The sequence below is a fragment of the Cherax quadricarinatus genome, chromosome 84 (assembly GCF_038502225.1).
Source record: "Cherax quadricarinatus isolate ZL_2023a chromosome 84, ASM3850222v1, whole genome shotgun sequence".
Taxonomy (NCBI): Eukaryota; Metazoa; Arthropoda; class Malacostraca; order Decapoda; family Parastacidae; genus Cherax; species Cherax quadricarinatus.
The window spans coordinates 14,328,690-14,349,009 of NC_091375.1; the positions used below are offsets into that span (position 1 = coordinate 14,328,690).

Genomic DNA, 20,320 nt, shown 5'->3' on the forward strand with positions numbered 1-20,320 from the left:
TGATCCTCACTAGTGAACACCAGTAAGGAACGTGATCCTCACTAGAGAACACCAGTAAGGAACGTGATCCTCACTAGTGAACACCAGTAAGGAACGTGATCCTCACTAGTGAACACCAGTAAGGAACGTGATCCTCACTAGTGAACACCAGTAAGGAACGTGATCCTCACTAGTGAACACCAGTAAGGAACGTGATCCTCACTAGTCAACACCAGTAAGGAACGTGATCCTCACTAGTCAACACCAGTAAGGAACGTGATCCTCACTAGTCAACACCAGTAAGGAACGTGATCCTCACTAGTCAACACCAGTAAGGAACGTGATCCTCACTTGTCAACAGTAAGGAACGTGATCCTCACTAGTCAACACCCGTAAGGAACGTGATGCTCACTAGTCAACACCAGTAAGGAACGTGATCCTCACTAGTGAACACCGGTAAGGAACGTGATCCTTACTAGTGAACACCAGTAAGGAACGTGATCCTCACTAGTCAACACCAGTAAGGAACGTGATGCTCCCTAGTGAACACCGGTAAGGAACGTGATGCTCACTAGTGAACACCAGTAAGGAACGTGACCCTCACTAGTGAACACCAGTAAGGAACGTGATCCTCACTAGTGAACACCAGTAAGGAACGTGATCCTCACTAGTGAACACCAGTAAGGAACGTGATCCTCACTAGTGAACACCAGTAAGGAACGTGATCCTCACTAGTGAACACCAGTAAGGAACGTGATCCTCACTAGTGAACACCAGTAAGGAACGTGATCCTCACTAGTGAACACCAGTAAGGAACGTGATCCTTACTAGTGAACACCAGTAAGGAACGTGATGCTCACTAGTGAACACCAGTAAGGAACGTGATCCTCACTAGTAAACACCAGTAAGGAACGTGATCCTCACTAGTGAACACCAGTAAGGAACGTGATCCTCACTAGTGAACACCAGTAAGGAACGTGATCCTCACTAGTGAACACCAGTAAGGAACGTGATCCTCACTAGTGAATACCAGTAAGGAACGTGATCCTCACTAGTGAACACCAGTAAGGAACGTGATCCTCACTAGTGAACACCAGTAAGGAACGTGATCCTCACTAGTGAACACCAGTAAGGAACGTGATCCTCACTAGTGAACACCAGTAAGGAACGTGATGCTCACTAGTGAACACCGGTAAGGAACGTGATCCTCACTAGTGAACACCAGTAAGGAACGTGATCCTCACTAGTGAACACCAGTAAGGAATGTGATCCTCACTAGTGAACACCAGTAAGGAACGTGATCCTCACTAGTGAACACCAGTAAGGAATGTGATCCTCACTAGTGAACACCAGTAAGGAACGTGATCACTACTGTTGATCTCGTAGCTCGATTGCTAGCGCACTCAGTTCACACAACAAGCTCCGTGGTTCGATCCCCGGTACGGGTGGAAACAGGACGTGTTTCCTTAAAACACCTGCTGTCCACCTAGCAGTAAAATAGGTACCTGGGTGTTAGTCAATTGGTGTGCTTCGCATCCTGGCGATAAAACTAACCTAATTTGCCCGAAATGTTCTTCAAAACAAGGGGCGTCCATTGATGTCAGCTTGGCCTGTATACCCTGTACATATACTAGTAGAAATAAAAAATAACTAGGTAAGTAACGCTATTAAGGAAAATGATCTTTACTAGTGAACCCCAGATAAACACCAGGATGACTAACACGAATACAGTCATCTTAAACTAAAGGCTGACTCATGGTTAAATACTATGGGAAATTGGAAGCTAGTGTCTCGTACAACGTATTTCACTTTCACTAGACACAAAGTTCGTACCGCTGACGGCTGTGAAACAGAAACAGGTTGCAGAACACGCTTTAAATGGCGACTGTTTTGCCCTGTTTATCGCTTTATTAAGTTCCATATAGCAACTCACGAAATGGTAATGACGTGATTGCAAACAAACCATACCACGGGTGGGGTTTGAACCTGCGATCAGGGTCTCAAAACTCAAGACCGTCGCGTTAGCCACGGGTTCAAACCCCACCCGTGGTATGTTTTTTTTTTTCCCCCATATAGGAATATGTAGAGTTCGGGTAATATAGAGTTGAGGTCTTTGTGTTATAAAATTAGCGATAGGTTATTTAAATTCTCCAATATTTAATGGATTGTGCAATGAAGACAGTGAAATTTTGGCCAGTGTGGAAAAAAAACTTTTTTAACCATAAATAAATAAGAGACCCAATCTAACGTAGATTAGGAGTTAAATTAAGTTTGTTTACTTTTATATTCACTAGAAAATAAGGTGTTTATTGAACCATAACGGAAGTCTTGACTGCACAGCTCAATACTAAAAAACTTACATAAAAAAAAAAAGAACCTCGTTTCCTTATTTAGAGTTCTATACAGATCGATGCACTACTACCACTCGCGTCATAACTGATAGGCTATCTTGCCTTAACCCCTCATGGAAGGTTCCTTGATGTTGGTGAGGGGCTCTTGATTTAGGGAATTGAATCTGTGCTCCAGTTCCCCGAATTAAGCCTGAATGCCTTCCACATCCCCCCCTGGGCGCTGTATAATCCTTCGGGTTTAGCGCTTTCCCCTTGATTATAATAATAATAATATCTTGCCTTAATCTCTGGCGGGGGCGAGATTATATATATATATATATATATATATATATATATATATATATATATATATATATATATATATATATATATATATATATATATATATATATATATATATATATATATATATATATATTATATATATATATATATATATATATATATATATATATATATATATATATACCTTATAATCTATGTATATTTTCCTTGTCATAGCCGAAGCAGCAGGTGTGCTGACCTCAGTGGTGATAAGCTTGTAATAATGTTATCCTGCATATAGCAGAATTCGATGAAATAACTTTCAAAACGGGCTTGGTGCCCGGGGATATGGGGTAACATCGCTTAGCTTCGGCTAAGCGCCCGTACTTATCTTGGGTCTAGCTCAGTGGTAAAGTACTGTGGACTCTGATGCAGATATATATATATATATATATATATATATATATATATATATATATATGTGTGTGTGTGTGTGTGTGTGTGTGTGTGTGTGTGTGTGTGTGTGTGTGTGTGTGTGTGTGTGTGTGTGTGTGTGTGTGTGTGTGTGTGTGTGTGTGTGTGTGTGTGTGTGTGTGTGTGTGTGTGTGTGTGTGTACATACATATCCTCCCACTGAAGTTTCTCGGAGGAATATGGTAGACCTTGTACTCATTCTTATACGCCCATCTGTGATGGTGTGGGCGAGGTAGGTCACCTAAGCATGGCTAGATGACCTCGTGAAGGTCACGTTGCTTCACTCCATGTGGGTGCCCACAAGATTTACTCGCTTAGTTGTACTTACAGGGATCGACTCATGCCTCTTTGCCCCGCCTCTTAATTCTTACCGACCAATTTTAATATCTGGTGTGGTCTACCAGCACTGATTTGCGGTTGTTGTAATGTTCCTTTCCTGGTGTTTCTACTATGTACACTGTACCGACCACAGAGGTACCCATAACACTGCGTGTGTTTCAAGGTCAAGTTCTTTAGTGTCAACGAGAAAGAGGTGGTCAAGGCCACTGATGAGCTAGCCAGACACGGGCCCTCTGCTGTTGGAAAGTTCTCTGGATGTACGTGTCTCTTAGTGGTGATCATGAGATTCATAGCTATAAATATTTTACCTGTCAGGAAAAAAATCTCTGAAACGTCGAAATTTGTAGTAAAAAGTGTCCTTCATTAATTTTTCATTTTAAATATGTAAACTCCATTCTTCCTTAGGAAAATATTCACTCTTAAATCCATTGAAAAGTCGAGGTTGCTCAGGGCTGACTACCATCCATTTCCTGAAGACAGGGTGGCATTTTCCGTGTCCCACCACACCTGTCCAATCCTTGACCATGTCAGTGTTCTGCTCATGGGTCGAATGTGTTGGCGTCGTCTAAAATCGAGTGGTAGTCCCTGGACCAACCCAGTGGCCTTTCTCTATAAGATTTTTCTTATTTTATAGGATAGGGTAGATTTTCTATGTCATGGATGCGCATGCGGATCCATCTGGCATAGTTCTGGTGATCCAGGACAAACAACTATGGGAGCCATTGTTGTAGTGACTCCACAGAGAGACAGAGAAAGGGAGACAGAGAGAAAGGGGGAAAGCGCTTTAATACCGTTGCTTCCAACACCTAAATGACACACATAGCCTCGTTGTGTAAAGTCCCCGCTACCTGTTTTTTTTTCTTTCATGTATTCACATGTACACACATGAAGTGTTTTCGATAAGCTCTCACGAAGGTCAAGCCTAGAAGTACCTCGTTGCGAATGGTATCCTAAAAGTAGTAGGGAAGATATCTGAATCATGTTTCGTCAGTAGGGTTTTCTAGCCTCCTCACTGTCGGACCGCCTAGTGGATTTGAATACCTCATTCTGAAGTTTAGCCAAGGTCAAGGCACCCTCGTCCTCGTTAGATACGAGTATAGAGGAACAAATCTGCACTGCCACATACGGCGATCTCCGCTTGTGCAGCAGTTGGGTTAGGTTAGTTAAGATTGGTCAGGAAACAGGACAAGTGTTTCCTGACGCGAGTCTTAGTCATATGATGACCCGCTGCTGGAGCTTTTGGTCTTTGGTCATCTGACCGAGGCCTTCCGCTGGCTTACCGATCCACTCCCTTAAAAATTAAAGACAAATTAATTTTGTACATTATATATCAGCAATCTACTTGTTGTTCCGCAATAATTTTGACCTAGGGTACATTTTTGGTGTCATACAAATAAGGTTTTTTTTTTCTAGTGAAATGTAAACGCAAATACTTATTGATCATTATAATATATGCTTAGATAGTTACTGATCATTATAATGTATGCTCAAATAGTTATTGATCATTATAATGTATGCTCAGATAGTTACTGATCATTATAATGTATGCTCAAATAGTTATTGATCATTATAATGTATGCTCAAATAGTTATTGATCATTATAATGTATGCTCAGATAGTTACTGATCATTATAATGTATGCTCAAACAGTTACTGATCATTATAATGCCTGGGTCCAGTGACCCAGGTCCTAAAATGACCTGGGTCACTGGACTCGGACATAATATTCAAAGCCATTAATAACACGGTAAAAAAAAGTTTGGCACTTTTGTCCGGTCTGTCTCCATGTTCAGAAAATATTGTCCCACACTGCCCGGCTATTAGAAAGTTCCAATATATGTATAGACAGGTGCAGGAGTTGGTATTGTCGAGGTATGAGGAAAGACTACTTGTTCTTGTTCTCTTGTGTTCTCAGTAATGGAGAACGAAAAAGGTGATATGATCACGACATACAAAATACTATTAGGGAATGAACAAGTTAGATCAAAATATATTTTTACCAGAATAGGACGAGGCTGATAATCACTTGTGTAACAGCATAGTCTGACCTAAAGCCTATCGACTACACTTGGGTCATTAAGGTTGCATCTTACCACACGTCAAGAATACTTTAATGTCTCAGCATTGAAGTGGTATAAACCTTGGTAAGAAATACCTTGATCAGTTCTTGATCAAGGTCCCAGGGCCTTGATCAAGAAGGGATCAAGGTCCTGGGACCTTGATCACGTAAACAAACACTAGGATCCTGGGAACCTAGTGTTTCCTTACTTGTCTTCCATTGCAGACACTGCAAGGCTCCAGGCGGACATCAACCAAATCTTTCAGTGGGCTGCAGAAAACAATATGAAGTTCAACGATGAGAAATTTCAATTACTCAGATATGGTAAACATGAGGAAATTAAATCTTCATCAGAGTACAAAACAAATTCTGGCCACAAAATAGAGCGAAACACCAACGTCAAAGACCTGGGAGTGATTATGTCGGAGGATCTCACCTTCAAGGACCATAACATTGTATCAATCGCATCTGCTAGAAAAATGACAGGATGGATAATGAGAACCTTCAAAACTAGGGAGGCCAAGCCCATGATGACACTCTTCAGGTCACTTGTTCTATCTAGGCTGGAATATTGCTGCACTCTAACAGCACCTTTCAAGGCAGGTGAAATTGCCGACCTAGAAAATGTACAGAGAACTTTCACGGCGCGCATAACGGAGATAAAACACCTCAATTACTGGGAGCGCTTGAGGTTTCTGAACCTGTATTCCCTGGAACGCAGGAGGGAGAGATACATGATTATATACACCTGGAAAATCCTAGAGGGACTAGTACCGAACTTGCACACGAAAATCACTCACTACGAAAGCAAAAGACTTGGCAGACGATGCAACATCCCCCCAATGAAAAGCAGGGGTGTCACTAGCACGTTAAGAGACCATACAATAAGTGTCAGGGGCCCGAGACTGTTCAACTGCCTCCCAGCACACATAAGGGGGATTACCAACAGACCCCTGACAGTCTTCAAGCTGGCACTGGACAAGCACCTAAAGTCAGTTCCTGATCAGCCGGGCTGTGGCTCGTACGTTGGTTTGCGTGTAGCCAGCAGCAACAGCCTGGTTGATCAGGCGCTGATCCACCAGGAGGCCTGGTCACAGACCGGGCCGCGGGGGCGTTGACCCCCGAAACTCTCTCCAGGTAAACTCCAGGTAATGAAAGATATATCCTGGTGTTTGTCTCATATTGCTCTATTACAACACGGTTTAATTTTTATAACGTATTTTTTTGCCGTTTTAAGCAAGTTAAGTGAGGTTTATCAGGAAACAGGACAAGTGTTTCCTGGAGCTTTTGGTCATCTGACCGAGGCCTTCCACTGGCTTACCAGTTATAATTATAACAATTATCTGACCTTTTTAATTTAGCAACTTTAGGTTATGTTAAATAAACATATATTTAACCACAAAATAGCAAATTACAAGAATTCGGCTACGATACAAATAGTATATTATTATTATTATTATTATTATTATTATTATTATTATTATTATTATTATTATTATTATTATTATTATTATTATTATTATTATAATGTAACATACAGTAAAATATACATAAAGATTATTCCTAAAAAGTATATATCATAATTATATAGACTTATAAAACCTTGTAAATAAACCTTATACATTAATAAATTTTTGCACGATTTTTATTTTTTTTCACAAAAATTTGACTAGTTTTACCTGTGTATTTTGGTTGGTCAGGACCCCAATGATGTAGAGACTTAGCACTGCTGTAACAGCCCACATCTAGAATGTTAAAAATAAAATATATTAACAAAAACATTCATCGGATAATATTCACTGAATCATTGTTAATTAACAGAGACTGTTCAACTGCCTCCCAGCATACATGAGGGGGATTACCAATAGACCCCAGCATACATAAGGGGGATTACCAATAGACCCCAGCATACATAAGGGGGATTACCAATAGACCCCAGCATACATAAGGGGGATTACCAATAGACCCCAGCATACATAAGGGGGATTACCAATAGACCCCAGTATACATAAGGGGGATTTCCAATAGACCCCAGCATACATAAGGGGGATTTCCAATAGACCCCAGCATACATAAGGGGGATTACCAATAGACCCCAGCATACATAAGGGGGATTACCAATAGACCCCAGCATACATAAGGGGGATTACCAATAGACCCCAGCATACATAAGGGGGATTACCAATAGACCCCAGCATACATAAGGGGGATTACCAATAGACCCCAGCATACATAAGGGGGATTACCAATAGACCCCAGCATACATAAGGGGGATTACCAATAGACCCCAGCATACATAAGGGGGATTACCAATAGACCCCAGCATACATAAGGGGGATTACCAATAGACCCCAGCATACATAAGGGGGATTACCAATAGACCCCTGGCTGTCTTCGAGCAGGCACTGGACAGGCACCTAAAGTCGGTACCTGACCAGCCGGGCTGTGCCTCGTACGTTGGATTGCGTGCAGCCAGCAGTAACAGCCTGGTTGATCAGGCTCTGATCCACCATGAGGCCTGGTCACAGACCGGACCGCGGGGGCGTTGACCCCCGGAACTCTCTCCAGGTAAACTCCAGGGCGTTTCTTGCACTCTAGGTGGAATTTGGTACTCTGGATGAGGTTTTCGCGGCTTAGACGAGGATTTTGTACTCCAGGCGAGATTTGTCGTGCTCTAGAAGCTTTTTAGTGCTTACCGAGGCTTTGTAGTTTTCTAGACTAAGTTTGTGGTACTCTAGACGAGATTTGAAGTGATCTAGAAGGCTTTTAGTGCTATACCGAGGTTTATAGTACTCTAGACAGTTTTTGGTACTCTAGAAAAGATTTTAGTTCTATACTGAGGTTTATAGTACTCTAGACGAAGTAAATTTATGGTACTCTAGAAGTTCTGTAGTGCTGTACTGAGGTTTATAGTACTCTAGACGAAGTAAATTTATGGTACTCTAGAAGTTCTGTAGTGCTGTACTGAGGTTTATAGTACTCTAGACGAAGTAAATTTATGGTACTCTAGAAGTTCTGTAGTGCTGTACTGAGGTTTATAGTACTCTAGACGAAGTAAATTTATGGTACTCTAGAAGTTCTGTAGTGCTGTACTGAGGTTTATAGTACTCTAGACGAAGTAAATTTATGGTACTCTAGAAGTTCTGTAGTGCTGTACTGAGGTTTATAGTACTCTAGACGAAGTAAATTTATGGTACTCTAGAAGTTCTGTAGTGCTGTACTGAGGTTTATAGTACTCTAGACGAAGTAAATTTATGGTACTCTAGAAGTTCTGTAGTGCTGTACTGAGGTTTATAGTACTCTAGACGAAGTAAATTTATGGTACTCTAGAAGTTCTGTAGTGCTGTACTGAGGTTTATAGTACTCTAGACGAAGTAAATTTATGGTACTCTAGAAGTTCTGTAGTGCTGTACTGAGGTTTATAGTACTCTAGACGAAGTAAATTTATGGTACACTAGAAGTTCTGTAGTGCTGTACTGAGGTTTATAGTACTCTAGACGAAGTAAATTTATGGTACTCTAGAAGTTCTGTAGTGCTGTACTGAGGTTTATAGTACTCTAGACGAAGTAAATTTATGGTACTCTAGAAGTTCTGTAGTGCTGTACTGAGGTTTATAGTACTCTAGACGAAGTAAATTTATGGTACTCTAGAAGTTCTGTAGTGCTGTACTGAGGTTTATAGTACTCTAGACGAAGTAAATTTATGGTACTCTAGAAGTTCTGTAGTGCTGTACCGAGGTTTATAGTACTCTAGACGAAGTAAATTTATGGTACTCTAGAAGTTCTGTAGTGCTGTACCGAGGTTTATAGTACTCTAGACGAAGTAAATTTATGGTACTCTAGAAGTTCTGTAGTGCTGTACCGAGGTTTATAGTACTCTAGACGAAGTAAATTTATGGTACTCTAGAAGTTCTGTAGTGCTGTACCGAGGTTTATAGTACTCTAGACGAAGTAAATTTATGGTACTCTAGAAGTTCTGTAGTGCTGTACCGAGGTTTATAGTACTCTAGACGAAGTAAATTTATGGTACTCTAGAAGTTCTGTAGTGCTGTACCGAGGTTTATAGTACTCTAGACGAAGTAAATTTATGGTACTCTAGAAGTTCTGTAGTGCTGTACCGAGGTTTATAGTACTCTAGACGAAGTAAATTTATGGTACTCTAGAAGTTCTGTAGTGCTGTACCGAGGTTTATAGTACTCTAGACGAAGTAAATTTATGGTACTCTAGAAGTTCTGTAGTGCTGTACCGAGGTTTATAGTACTCTAGACGAAGTAAATTTATGGTACTCTAGAAGTTCTGTAGTGCTGTACCGAGGTTTATAGTACTCTAGACGAAGTAAATTTATGGTACTCTAGAAGTTCTGTAGTGCTGTACCGAGGTTATAGTACTCTAGACGAAGTAAATTTATGGTACTCTAGAAGTTCTGTAGTGCTGTACTGAGGTTTATAGTACTCTAGACGAAGTAAATTTATGGTACTCTAGAAGTTCTGTAGTGCTGTACTGAGGTTTATAGTACTCTAGACGAAGTAAATTTATGGTACTCTAGAAGTTCTGTAGTGCTGTACCGAGGTTTATAGTACTCTAGACGAAGTAAATTTATGGTACTCTAGAAGTTCTGTAGTGCTGTACTGAGGTTTATAGTACTCTAGACGAAGTAAATTTATGGTACTCTAGAAGTTCTGTAGTGCTGTACCGAGGTTTATAGTACTCTAGACGAAGTAAATTTATGGTACTCTAGAAGTTCTGTAGTGCTGTACTGAGGTTTATAGTACTCTAGACGAAGTAAATTTATGGTACTCTAGAAGTTCTGTAGTGCTGTACCGAGGTTTATAGTACTCTAGACGAAGTAAATTTATGGTACTCTAGAAGTTCTGTAGTGCTGTACTGAGGTTTATAGTACTCTAGACGAAGTAAATTTATGGTACTCTAGAAGTTCTGTAGTGCTGTACCGAGGTTTATAGTACTCTAGACGAAGTAAATTTATGGTACTCTAGAAGTTCTGTAGTGCTGTACCGAGGTTTATAGTACTCTAGACGAAGTAAATTTATGGTACTCTAGAAGTTCTGTAGTGCTGTACCGAGGTTTATAGTACTCTAGACGAAGTAAATTTATGGTACTCTAGAAGTTCTGTAGTGCTGTACTGAGGTTTATAGTACACTAGACGAAGTAAATTTATGGTACTCTAGAAGTTCTGTAGTGCTGTACTGAGGTTTATAGTACTCTAGACGAAGTAAATTTATGGTACTCTAGAAGTTCTGTAGTGCTGTACCGAGGTTTATAGTACTCTAGACGAAGTAAATTTATGGTACTCTAGAAGTTCTGTAGTGCTGTACCGAGGTTTATAGTACTCTAGACGAAGTAAATTTATGGTACTCTAGAAGTTCTGTAGTGCTGTACCGAGGTTTATAGTACTCTAGACGAAGTAAATTTATGGTACTCTAGAAGTTCTGTAGTGCTGTACTGAGGTTTATAGTACTCTAGACGAAGTAAATTTATGGTACTCTAGAAGTTCTGTAGTGCTGTACCGAGGTTTATAGTACTCTAGACGAAGTAAATTTATGGTACTCTAGAAGTTCTGTAGTGCTGTACCGAGGTTTATAGTACTCTAGACGAAGTAAATTTATGGTACTCTAGAAGTTCTGTAGTGCTGTACCGAGGTTTATAGTACTCTAGACGAAGTAAATTTATGGTACTCTAGAAGTTCTGTAGTGCTGTACCGAGGTTTATAGTACTCTAGACGAAGTAAATTTATGGTACTCTAGAAGTTCTGTAGTGCTGTACTGAGGTTTATAGTACTCTAGACGAAGTAAATTTATGGTACTCTAGAAGTTCTGTAGTGCTGTACCGAGGTTTATAGTACTCTAGACGAAGTAAATTTATGGTACTCTAGAAGTTCTGTAGTGCTGTACCGAGGTTTATAGTACTCTAGACGAAGTAAATTTATGGTACTCTAGAAGTTCTGTAGTGCTGTACTGAGGTTTATAGTACTCTAGACGAAGTAAATTTATGGTACTCTAGAAGTTCTGTAGTGCTGTACCGAGGTTTTTAGTACTCTAGACGAAGTAAATTTATGGTACTCTAGAAGTTCTGTAGTGCTGTACCGAGGTTTATAGTACTCTAGACGAAGTAAATTTATGGTACTCTAGAAGTTCTGTAGTGCTGTACCGAGGTTTATAGTACTCTAGACGAAGTAAATTTATGGTACTCTAGAAGTTCTGTAGTGCTGTACCGAGGTTTATAGTACTCTAGACGAAGTAAATTTATGGTACTCTAGAAGTTCTGTAGTGCTGTACCGATGTTTATAGTACTCTAGACGAAGTAAATTTATGGTACTCTAGAAGTTCTGTAGTGCTGTACTGAGGTTTATAGTACTCTAGACGAAGTAAATTTATGGTACTCTAGAAGTTCTGTAGTGCTGTACCGAGGTTTATAGTACTCTAGACGAAGTAAATTTATGGTACTCTAGAAGTTCTGTAGTGCTGTACTGAGGTTTATAGTACTCTAGACGAAGTAAATTTATGGTACTCTAGAAGTTCTGTAGTGCTGTACCGAGGTTTATAGTACTCTAGACGAAGTAAATTTATGGTACTCTAGAAGTTCTGTAGTGCTGTACTGAGGTTTATAGTACTCTAGACGAAGTAAATTTATGGTACTCTAGAAGTTCTGTAGTGCTGTACTGAGGTTTATAGTACTCTAGACGAAGTAAATTTATGGTACTCTAGAAGTTCTGTAGTGCTGTACCGAGGTTTATAGTACTCTAGACGAAGTAAATTTATGGTACTCTAGAAGTTCTGTAGTGCTGTACTGAGGTTTATAGTACTCTAGACGAAGTAAATTTATGGTACTCTAGAAGTTCTGTAGTGCTGTACCGAGGTTTATAGTACTCTAGACGAAGTAAATTTATGGTACTCTAGAAGTTCTGTAGTGCTGTACCGAGGTTTATAGTACTCTAGACGAAGTAAATTTATGGTACTCTAGAAGTTCTGTAGTGCTGTACCGAGGTTTATAGTACTCTAGACGAAGTAAATTTATGGTACTCTAGAAGTTCTGTAGTGCTGTACTGAGGTTTATAGTACTCTAGACGAAGTAAATTTATGGTACTCTAGAAGTTCTGTAGTGCTGTACCGAGGTTTATAGTACTCTAGACGAAGTAAATTTATGGTACTCTAGAAGTTCTGTAGTGCTGTACCGAGGTTTATAGTACTCTAGACGAAGTAAATTTATGGTACTCTAGAAGTTCTGTAGTGCTGTACCGAGGTTTATAGTACTCTAGACGAAGTAAATTTATGGTACTCTAGAAGTTCTGTAGTGCTGTACCGAGGTTTATAGTACTCTAGACGAAGTAAATTTATGGTACTCTAGAAGTTCTGTAGTGCTGTACCGAGGTTTATAGTACTCTAGACGAAGTAAATTTATGGTACTCTAGAAGTTCTGTAGTGCTGTACTGAGGTTTATAGTACTCTAGACGAAGTAAATTTATGGTACTCTAGAAGTTCTGTAGTGCTGTACTGAGGTTTATAGTACTCTAGACGAAGTAAATTTATGGTACTCTAGAAGTTCTGTAGTGCTGTACCGAGGTTTATAGTACTCTAGACGAAGTAAATTTATGGTACTCTAGAAGTTCTGTAGTGCTGTACCGAGGTTTATAGTACTCTAGACGAAGTAAATTTATGGTACTCTAGAAGTTCTGTAGTGCTGTACCGAGGTTTATAGTACTCTAGACGAAGTAAATTTATGGTACTCTAGAAGTTCTGTAGTGCTGTACCGAGGTTTATAGTACTCTAGACGAAGTAAATTTATGGTACTCTAGAAGTTCTGTAGTGCTGTACCGAGGTTTATAGTACTCTAGACGAAGTAAATTTATGGTACTCTAGAAGTTCTGTAGTGCTGTACCGAGGTTTATAGTACTCTAGACGAAGTAAATTTATGGTACTCTAGAAGTTCTGTAGTGCTGTACCGAGGTTTATAGTACTCTAGACGAAGTAAATTTATGGTACTCTAGAAGTTCTGTAGTGCTGTACCGAGGTTTATAGTACTCTAGACGAAGTAAATTTATGGTACTCTAGAAGTTCTGTAGTGCTGTACCGAGGTTTATAGTACTCTAGACGAAGTAAATTTATGGTACTCTAGAAGTTCTGTAGTGCTGTACCGAGGTTTATAGTACTCTAGACGAAGTAAATTTATGGTACTCTAGAAGTTCTGTAGTGCTGTACTGAGGTTTATAGTACTCTAGACGAAGTAAATTTATGGTACTCTAGAAGTTCTGTAGTGCTGTACCGAGGTTTATAGTACTCCAGGCGAAGATTTTGGTACTCTAGACGAGATTTTTCGCTTTTTAGGTAAGGTTTTTGTGCCTTAGGTAAGAGATAAGATAAGATAACCTGGAGTTTGCCTGGAGAGAGTTCCGGGGGTCAACGCCCCCGCGGCCCGGTCTGTGACCAGGCCTCCTGGTTCGGATTTTTAACCCCGGAGGGTTAGCCACCCAGGATAACCCAAGAAAGTCAGTGCGTCATCGAGGACTGTCTAACTTATTTCCATTGGGGTCCTTAATCTTGTCCCCCAGGATGCGACCCACACCAGTCGACTAACACCCAGGTACCTATTTGCTGCTAGGTGAACAGGACAACAGGTGTAAGGAAACGTGTCGAGTTATAGTACTCAGAATTTTCACTATACTCCAGTTTCCCTTACTCTAGACAATGTCTCTACATTCTCTATACCTCTAGTTATACTCTAGACACCTAGATCTATTGTTGCTTCACATACGCATGTGTATTACGGCACTATGAAATCAGCCTTAATCCAAAATAATAATCTTGAGTAGACCTATATAACTGTGACTAGGAGTCTGGAGGCCAAACTCTCGTGGCGTTACTCAAGCAGAACTAACGAGCAGTGGGTAACAGAGTTAACCAGCAGTTGGTAACAATCAGTGCTAACGAGCAGAGGTAACAAGCAGACTTATCAAAGGAGAAGCAACAATCAGTTTAGTTCAGTTCACGCTAAAAGTAACTGGATGTTCTAAGTAACTGGAAGTGTTACCGAGGCGTATATACGCTGACAGGTGAATGACTCCCAGCGTATATCTTTTCTGTATATACACCGATATATCAATGTATATACACTGAGAGGTGTTCGTTTAACTTGTGTTTATATCTGGGGTGATGTGTCAAACGTTTTCCTGAAGTTACTAATGACAGTTCACCCATCTCTACCCTTGTCTTATCTCTGTAACTAGGTCCTAGGTATTTTGTTTATTTATTTGAACATGATACAGAGAAGTACAAAAGAATACAGTTAAATGCAGCATGCCAAAGCCACTTGAATGCATAGCATTACGGGCTGGCTTAAAATTAACTTAAGATTAACTAAGCAATGATGTATTCAGTGGTAAAAACATTATTGTAAACAGATAACAATTAAGCACAAATGAGTATTACAAAGACAGGTCATATGTTGCTTGCATTGCTGTACAATCAGTATTTATTTATTTATGGGCAGACTTAAAATTAACTTAAGATTAACTAAGCAATGATATATTCAGTGGTACAAAAATTATTGTCAGATAACAGTTTAGTATAAATGAGTATTACAAAGACAGGTCATATGGTCATTTACTGTGTTGCTGTGTAATCACTAGAACGGAGTATTATGTTAGGTAATGAAGTTAAATAGTAACAAAGTTTGATTGGGTCGCAGGTTGACATTTATGAGATACAATTATTCAGTATTTATTTAGTTGTGGGTAAGTAAGTGATTTTTGAGAAGAAACTTGAATTTATAAACAGACAGTGTTTCTTTTGTATTCACACGTAATGAATTCCATTATTATTATTACAATCAAGGGGGAAGCGCTAAACCCGGAGGATTATACAGCGCCTGGGGGGGGGGGGATGTGGATACAAAAAGAGTTAGAAACAGAAATACAAATAGCTAGAGCTTCATTTAAGGTTATTAATATAATATTCAAGAGGTTGCTAGTAGACTTGCAGTAAATCAACCATTCAAATCATTATGAAGCTGTGTGTAGTCTGTGGTCAGTCAAACAAACGGGCTACCACATGGATAAATTGTCATTTTTGTGGAAATTGGTGTCATGCTCCTTGTGCAGATATCCCAGAACTAGCTACAAGCAGTATTAAAACAGAGAAGTGTTTTTGGGTATGCCCAAATGAGGAAAATCTGTGGACTAAAATCACAAGGGTATTAAAAGAGGATAACATCAAAGCTGCTTTCATAGAAAACCTGGAAGCTTTCTACAACAGATGGGAACATAAAAAGTCCGGGCTGAATGGTACTGCCCTTGATACTGGCCATGTAGTCACAAACTGTAAGGCTGGAGGTGATGTCCTGGTAGTCAGTAAATGTAGGGCTGATAGTGCTGTCCTGGGAGACAGTAATGGTGAAGCTGGAGGTGCTGTCCTGGGAGACAGTAATGGTGAAGCTGGAGGTGCTGTCCTGGGAGACAGTAATGGTGAAGCTGGAGATACTGTCCTGGGAGACAGTAATGGGGAAGCTGGAGGTGCTGTCCTGGGAGACAGAAATGGTGAAGCTGGAGATACTGTCCTGGTAGACAGTAATGGTGAAGCTGGAGATTTTGTCCAGGTAGTCGGGAATTATACGCAGGAAGGAATACATATAAATGACCTCATAGAGGACAGGAGCCATAGTAGGGAAACAAGTGTAGTCAAAGATAAGATAAAACCAATATTGCAAACCAGAAATACCGCAGGAAATAGCAAACAAGAGGACTCCAATAGCAATAGTGAGGATAAATTACCAAAAACAACTGGTGGGAGCTCCATTGTTGGTGCTAGGGAGGATAGGAATAAGACAGGGAAACATGCACCAACAGGGAATACAGTCACAGAAACCCAAGGCAAACGGAAACCAAGCCTGTGCACATACTATGCACTTGGTATCTGCTGGCATGGGAAATCTGGAAAAACAGATGGGACATGCAACTATGACCACCCTAGAAAATGTCATGCCCATATGACAACAGGAAAATGCAAACTCCCTTCCTGTAAGCTTTTTCACCCTGAAATGTGTACCTCTTCAGTACAGGAAAGACTGTGCTATAACTTAAATTGCCAGGCATACCATCTAAAGGGGACAAAAAGATACAAAACATCCAGGCCATGGGAAAACCTGGGTAGCCACAGCCACTCAAGAGGGAGAGGTTTTTTAGTGCCAGGAAGGAAAAAAAACTGGCAGGAAATGGCAGAAATCGTACACCAAATCCAGTCATTCCTGGAGTGGAACCACAGTCGATGGCCTCCACTCCAAACCAACAGATACAGATACTAATGCCGGAAAAAAAATCCCCCCCCAGTACCAACAATACCACCAGTCCGATAACATTCTTCTTTGCAAATATACAGGGTCTAAAGCCAGCAATAAACAACAAAATACCTTTCATCCGTGGACTGCTTGCAGAGGCAAAGGCAATGTTCGCGGCTTTCACTGAGACCCACATAAAGGATCACTTGGACAACGAAATATGGATCCCAGGTTACAACCTATACAGATGTGACAGAGTGAACAGGCAAAAGGGGGGGGTTGGCCTGTACATTGCAGAGTCACTTGTTTGCACAGAACTGCTTAATGCCTCAAATGACGTAGTGGAAGTTTTAGCAGTAAAGGTCGAGAACCAAAACCTAGTCATTGTGGTAGTCTACAAGCCTCCGGATGCAACATCCCAGCAATTCCAGGAACAGCTGTTAAAAATTTACCACTGTCTGGAAAATCTTCCAGCTCCTGCACCCAACATCTTGCTCCTGGGGGATTTCAACTTAAGGCACCTAAAATGGAGGAATATAGCAAATAATATTGTTGCAGTAATAACACCAGGAGGCAGCTCTGATGAAAACTCACACTCACACGAGCTTTTAAATCTCTGCACAAAATTCAATTTAAACCAGCAAATAATAGAGCCTACTAGACTGGAGAATACACTAGACCTCATCTTCACTAACAATGATGATCTGATAAGAAATGTCACCATATCAAAAACAATATACTCAGATCACAACATAATTGAGGTTCAGACATGTATGCGTGGAGCCTCAGACCGACAAAATGAGACTAGTCACGAGGGAGCATTCACCAAATTCAACTTCAATAACAAAAACATAAAGTGGGACCAAGTAAACCAAGTCCTAACCGATATAAGCTGGGAAGATATACTAAGCAACACAGACCCAAACTTATGCCTAGAACAGATTAACTCGGTGGCACTCGATGTATGCACAAGGCTTATTCCTCTAAGAAAAAGGAGGAGTAGATGTAAAATAGAAAGAGACAGGCGCTCCCTTTACAGGCGACGGAAAAGAATAACAGAGCGGCTAAAAGAGGTCAATATATCAGAAATGCGCAGGGAGACACTGGTCAGAGAAATAGCAAGCATCGAACTTAAGCTAAAAGAATCCTTTAGGAGTCAGGAATCGCGGGAAGAACTAAAAGCCATAAATGAAATCGAAAGAAACCCAAAGTATTTCTTCTCCTATGCCAAATCAAAATCGAGAACAACGTCCAGTATTGGGCCCCTACTTAAACAAGATGGGTCCTACACAGATGACAGCAAGGAAATGAGTGAGCTACTCAAGTCCCAATATGACTCAGTTTTTAGCAAGCCGCTAACCAGACTGAGAGTCGAAGATCAAAATGAATTTTTTATGAGAGAGCCACAAAATTTGATTAACACAAGCCTATCCGATGTTATCCTGACGCCAAATGACTTCGAACAGGCGATAAATGACATGCCCATGCACTCTGCCCCAGGGCCAGACTCATGGAACTCTGTGTTCATCAAGAACTGCAAGAAGCCCCTATCACGAGCCTTTTCCATCCTATGGAGAGGGAGCATGGACACGGGGGTCGTCCCTCAGTTACTAAAAACAACAGACATAGCCCCACTCCACAAAGGGGGCAGTAAAGCAACAGCAAAGAACTACAGACCAATAGCACTAACATCCCATATCATAAAAATCTTTGAAAGGGTCCTAAGAAGCAAGATCACCACCCATCTAGAAACCCATCAGTTACACAACCCAGGGCAACATGGGTTTAGAACAGGTCGCTCCTGTCTGTCTCAACTACTGGATCACTACGACAAGGTCCTAAATGCACTAGAAGACAAAAAGAATGCAGATGTAATATATACAGACTTTGCAAAAGCCTTCGACAAGTGTGACCATGGCGTAATAGCGCACAAAATGCGCGCTAAAGGAATAACAGGAAAAGTTGGTCGATGGATCTATAATTTCCTCACTAACAGAACACAGAGAGTAGTCGTCAACAGAGTAAAGTCCGAGGCAGCTACGGTGAAAAGCTCTGTTCCACAAGGCACAGTACTAGCTCCCATCTTGTTCCTCATCCTCATATCCGACATAGACAAGGATGTCAGCCACAGCACCGTGTCTTCCTTTGCAGATGACACCCGAATCTGCATGACAGTGTCTTCCATTGCAGACACTGCAAGGCTCCAGGCGGACATCAACCAAATCTTTCAGTGGGCTGCAGAAAACAATATGAAGTTCAACGATGAGAAATTTCAATTACTCAGATATGGTAAACATGAGGAAATTAAATCTTCATCAGAGTACAAAACAAATTCTGGCCACAAAATAGAGCGAAACACCAACGTCAAAGACCTGGGAGTGATTATGTCGGAGGATCTCACCTTCAAGGACCATAACATTGTATCAATCGCATCTGCTAGAAAAATGACAGGATGGATAATGAGAACCTTCAAAACTAGGGAGGCCAAGCCCATGATGACACTCTTCAGGTCACTTGTTCTATCTAGGCTGGAATATTGCTGCACTCTAACAGCACCTTTCAAGGCAGGTGAAATTGCCGACCTAGAAAATGTACAGAGAACTTTCACGGCGCGCATAACGGAGATAAAACACCTCAATTACTGGGAGCGCTTGAGGTTTCTAAACCTGTATTCCCTGGAACGCAGGAGGGAGAGATACATGATTATATACACCTGGAAAATCCTAGAGGGACTAGTACCGAACTTGCACACGAAAATCACTCACTACGAAAGCAAAAGACTTGGCAGACGATGCACCATCCCCCCAATGAAAAGCAGGGGTGTCACTAGCACGTTAAGAGACCATACAATAAGTGTCAGGGGACCGAGACTGTTCAACTGCCTCCCAGCACACATAAGGGGGATTACCAACAGACCCCTGGCAGTCTTCAAGCTGGCACTGGACAAGCACCTAAAGGCAGTTCCTGATCAGCCGGGCTGTGGCTCGTACGTTGGTTTGCGTGCAGCCAGCAGCAACAGCCTGGTTGATCAGGCGCTGATCCACCAGGAGGCCTGGTCACAGACAGGGCCGCGGGGGCGTTGACCCCCGAAACTCTCTCCAGGTAAACTCCAGGTAATAGGGACTGGCATCTGTCATCTCAGGTGATCTTAAGTTGTGATGTGCAGCCGCCCAATATTTCTGCTCCTTCCTTCAACATCCATGGTGATATTTTGTCGGGTTCCTGTACATTTCTTGTGTCTGATTCATTTTTTCCACTTCTTCCTTCGTATTGTGTATGATTTTTTTGTCTTGCTGTTGAGTTTTACTCTTGTGAGCTGATAAATTCCCCTGTAGCGTGTGTGTGTGTGTTTACCTATTTGTACTCATTTGTGGTTGCAGGGGTCGATTCAGAGCTCCTGGCACCACCTCTTCGCTGGTCGCTACTAGGTCCACTCTCTCAAAGCTTCAAGAGCTTTATGGTACCTCTTCTTAAGAGTGTACCCACATAATTGTGGTTGCAGTGTGTGGGGGGATGGAAGAGAATGAATAGGAGCAGCAGAGGAGGAACAGGAGGCGACATACATTTAAGACT

General features: G+C 40.9%; 1 protein-coding gene across 1 annotated transcript in view; it reads right to left on the minus strand.

Annotated features, from left to right (window-relative positions):
- Positions 1-20,320, minus strand: part of LOC128704302 (carboxypeptidase B) — a 75,469-nt gene that overhangs the window by 12,248 nt on the left and 42,901 nt on the right. The window contains exon 2 of the mRNA XM_053799446.2: positions 7,145-7,210. Coding sequence (XP_053655421.2) covers positions 7,145-7,210 — 66 coding nt within the window. The remainder of the gene's footprint in view (positions 1-7,144; positions 7,211-20,320) is intronic.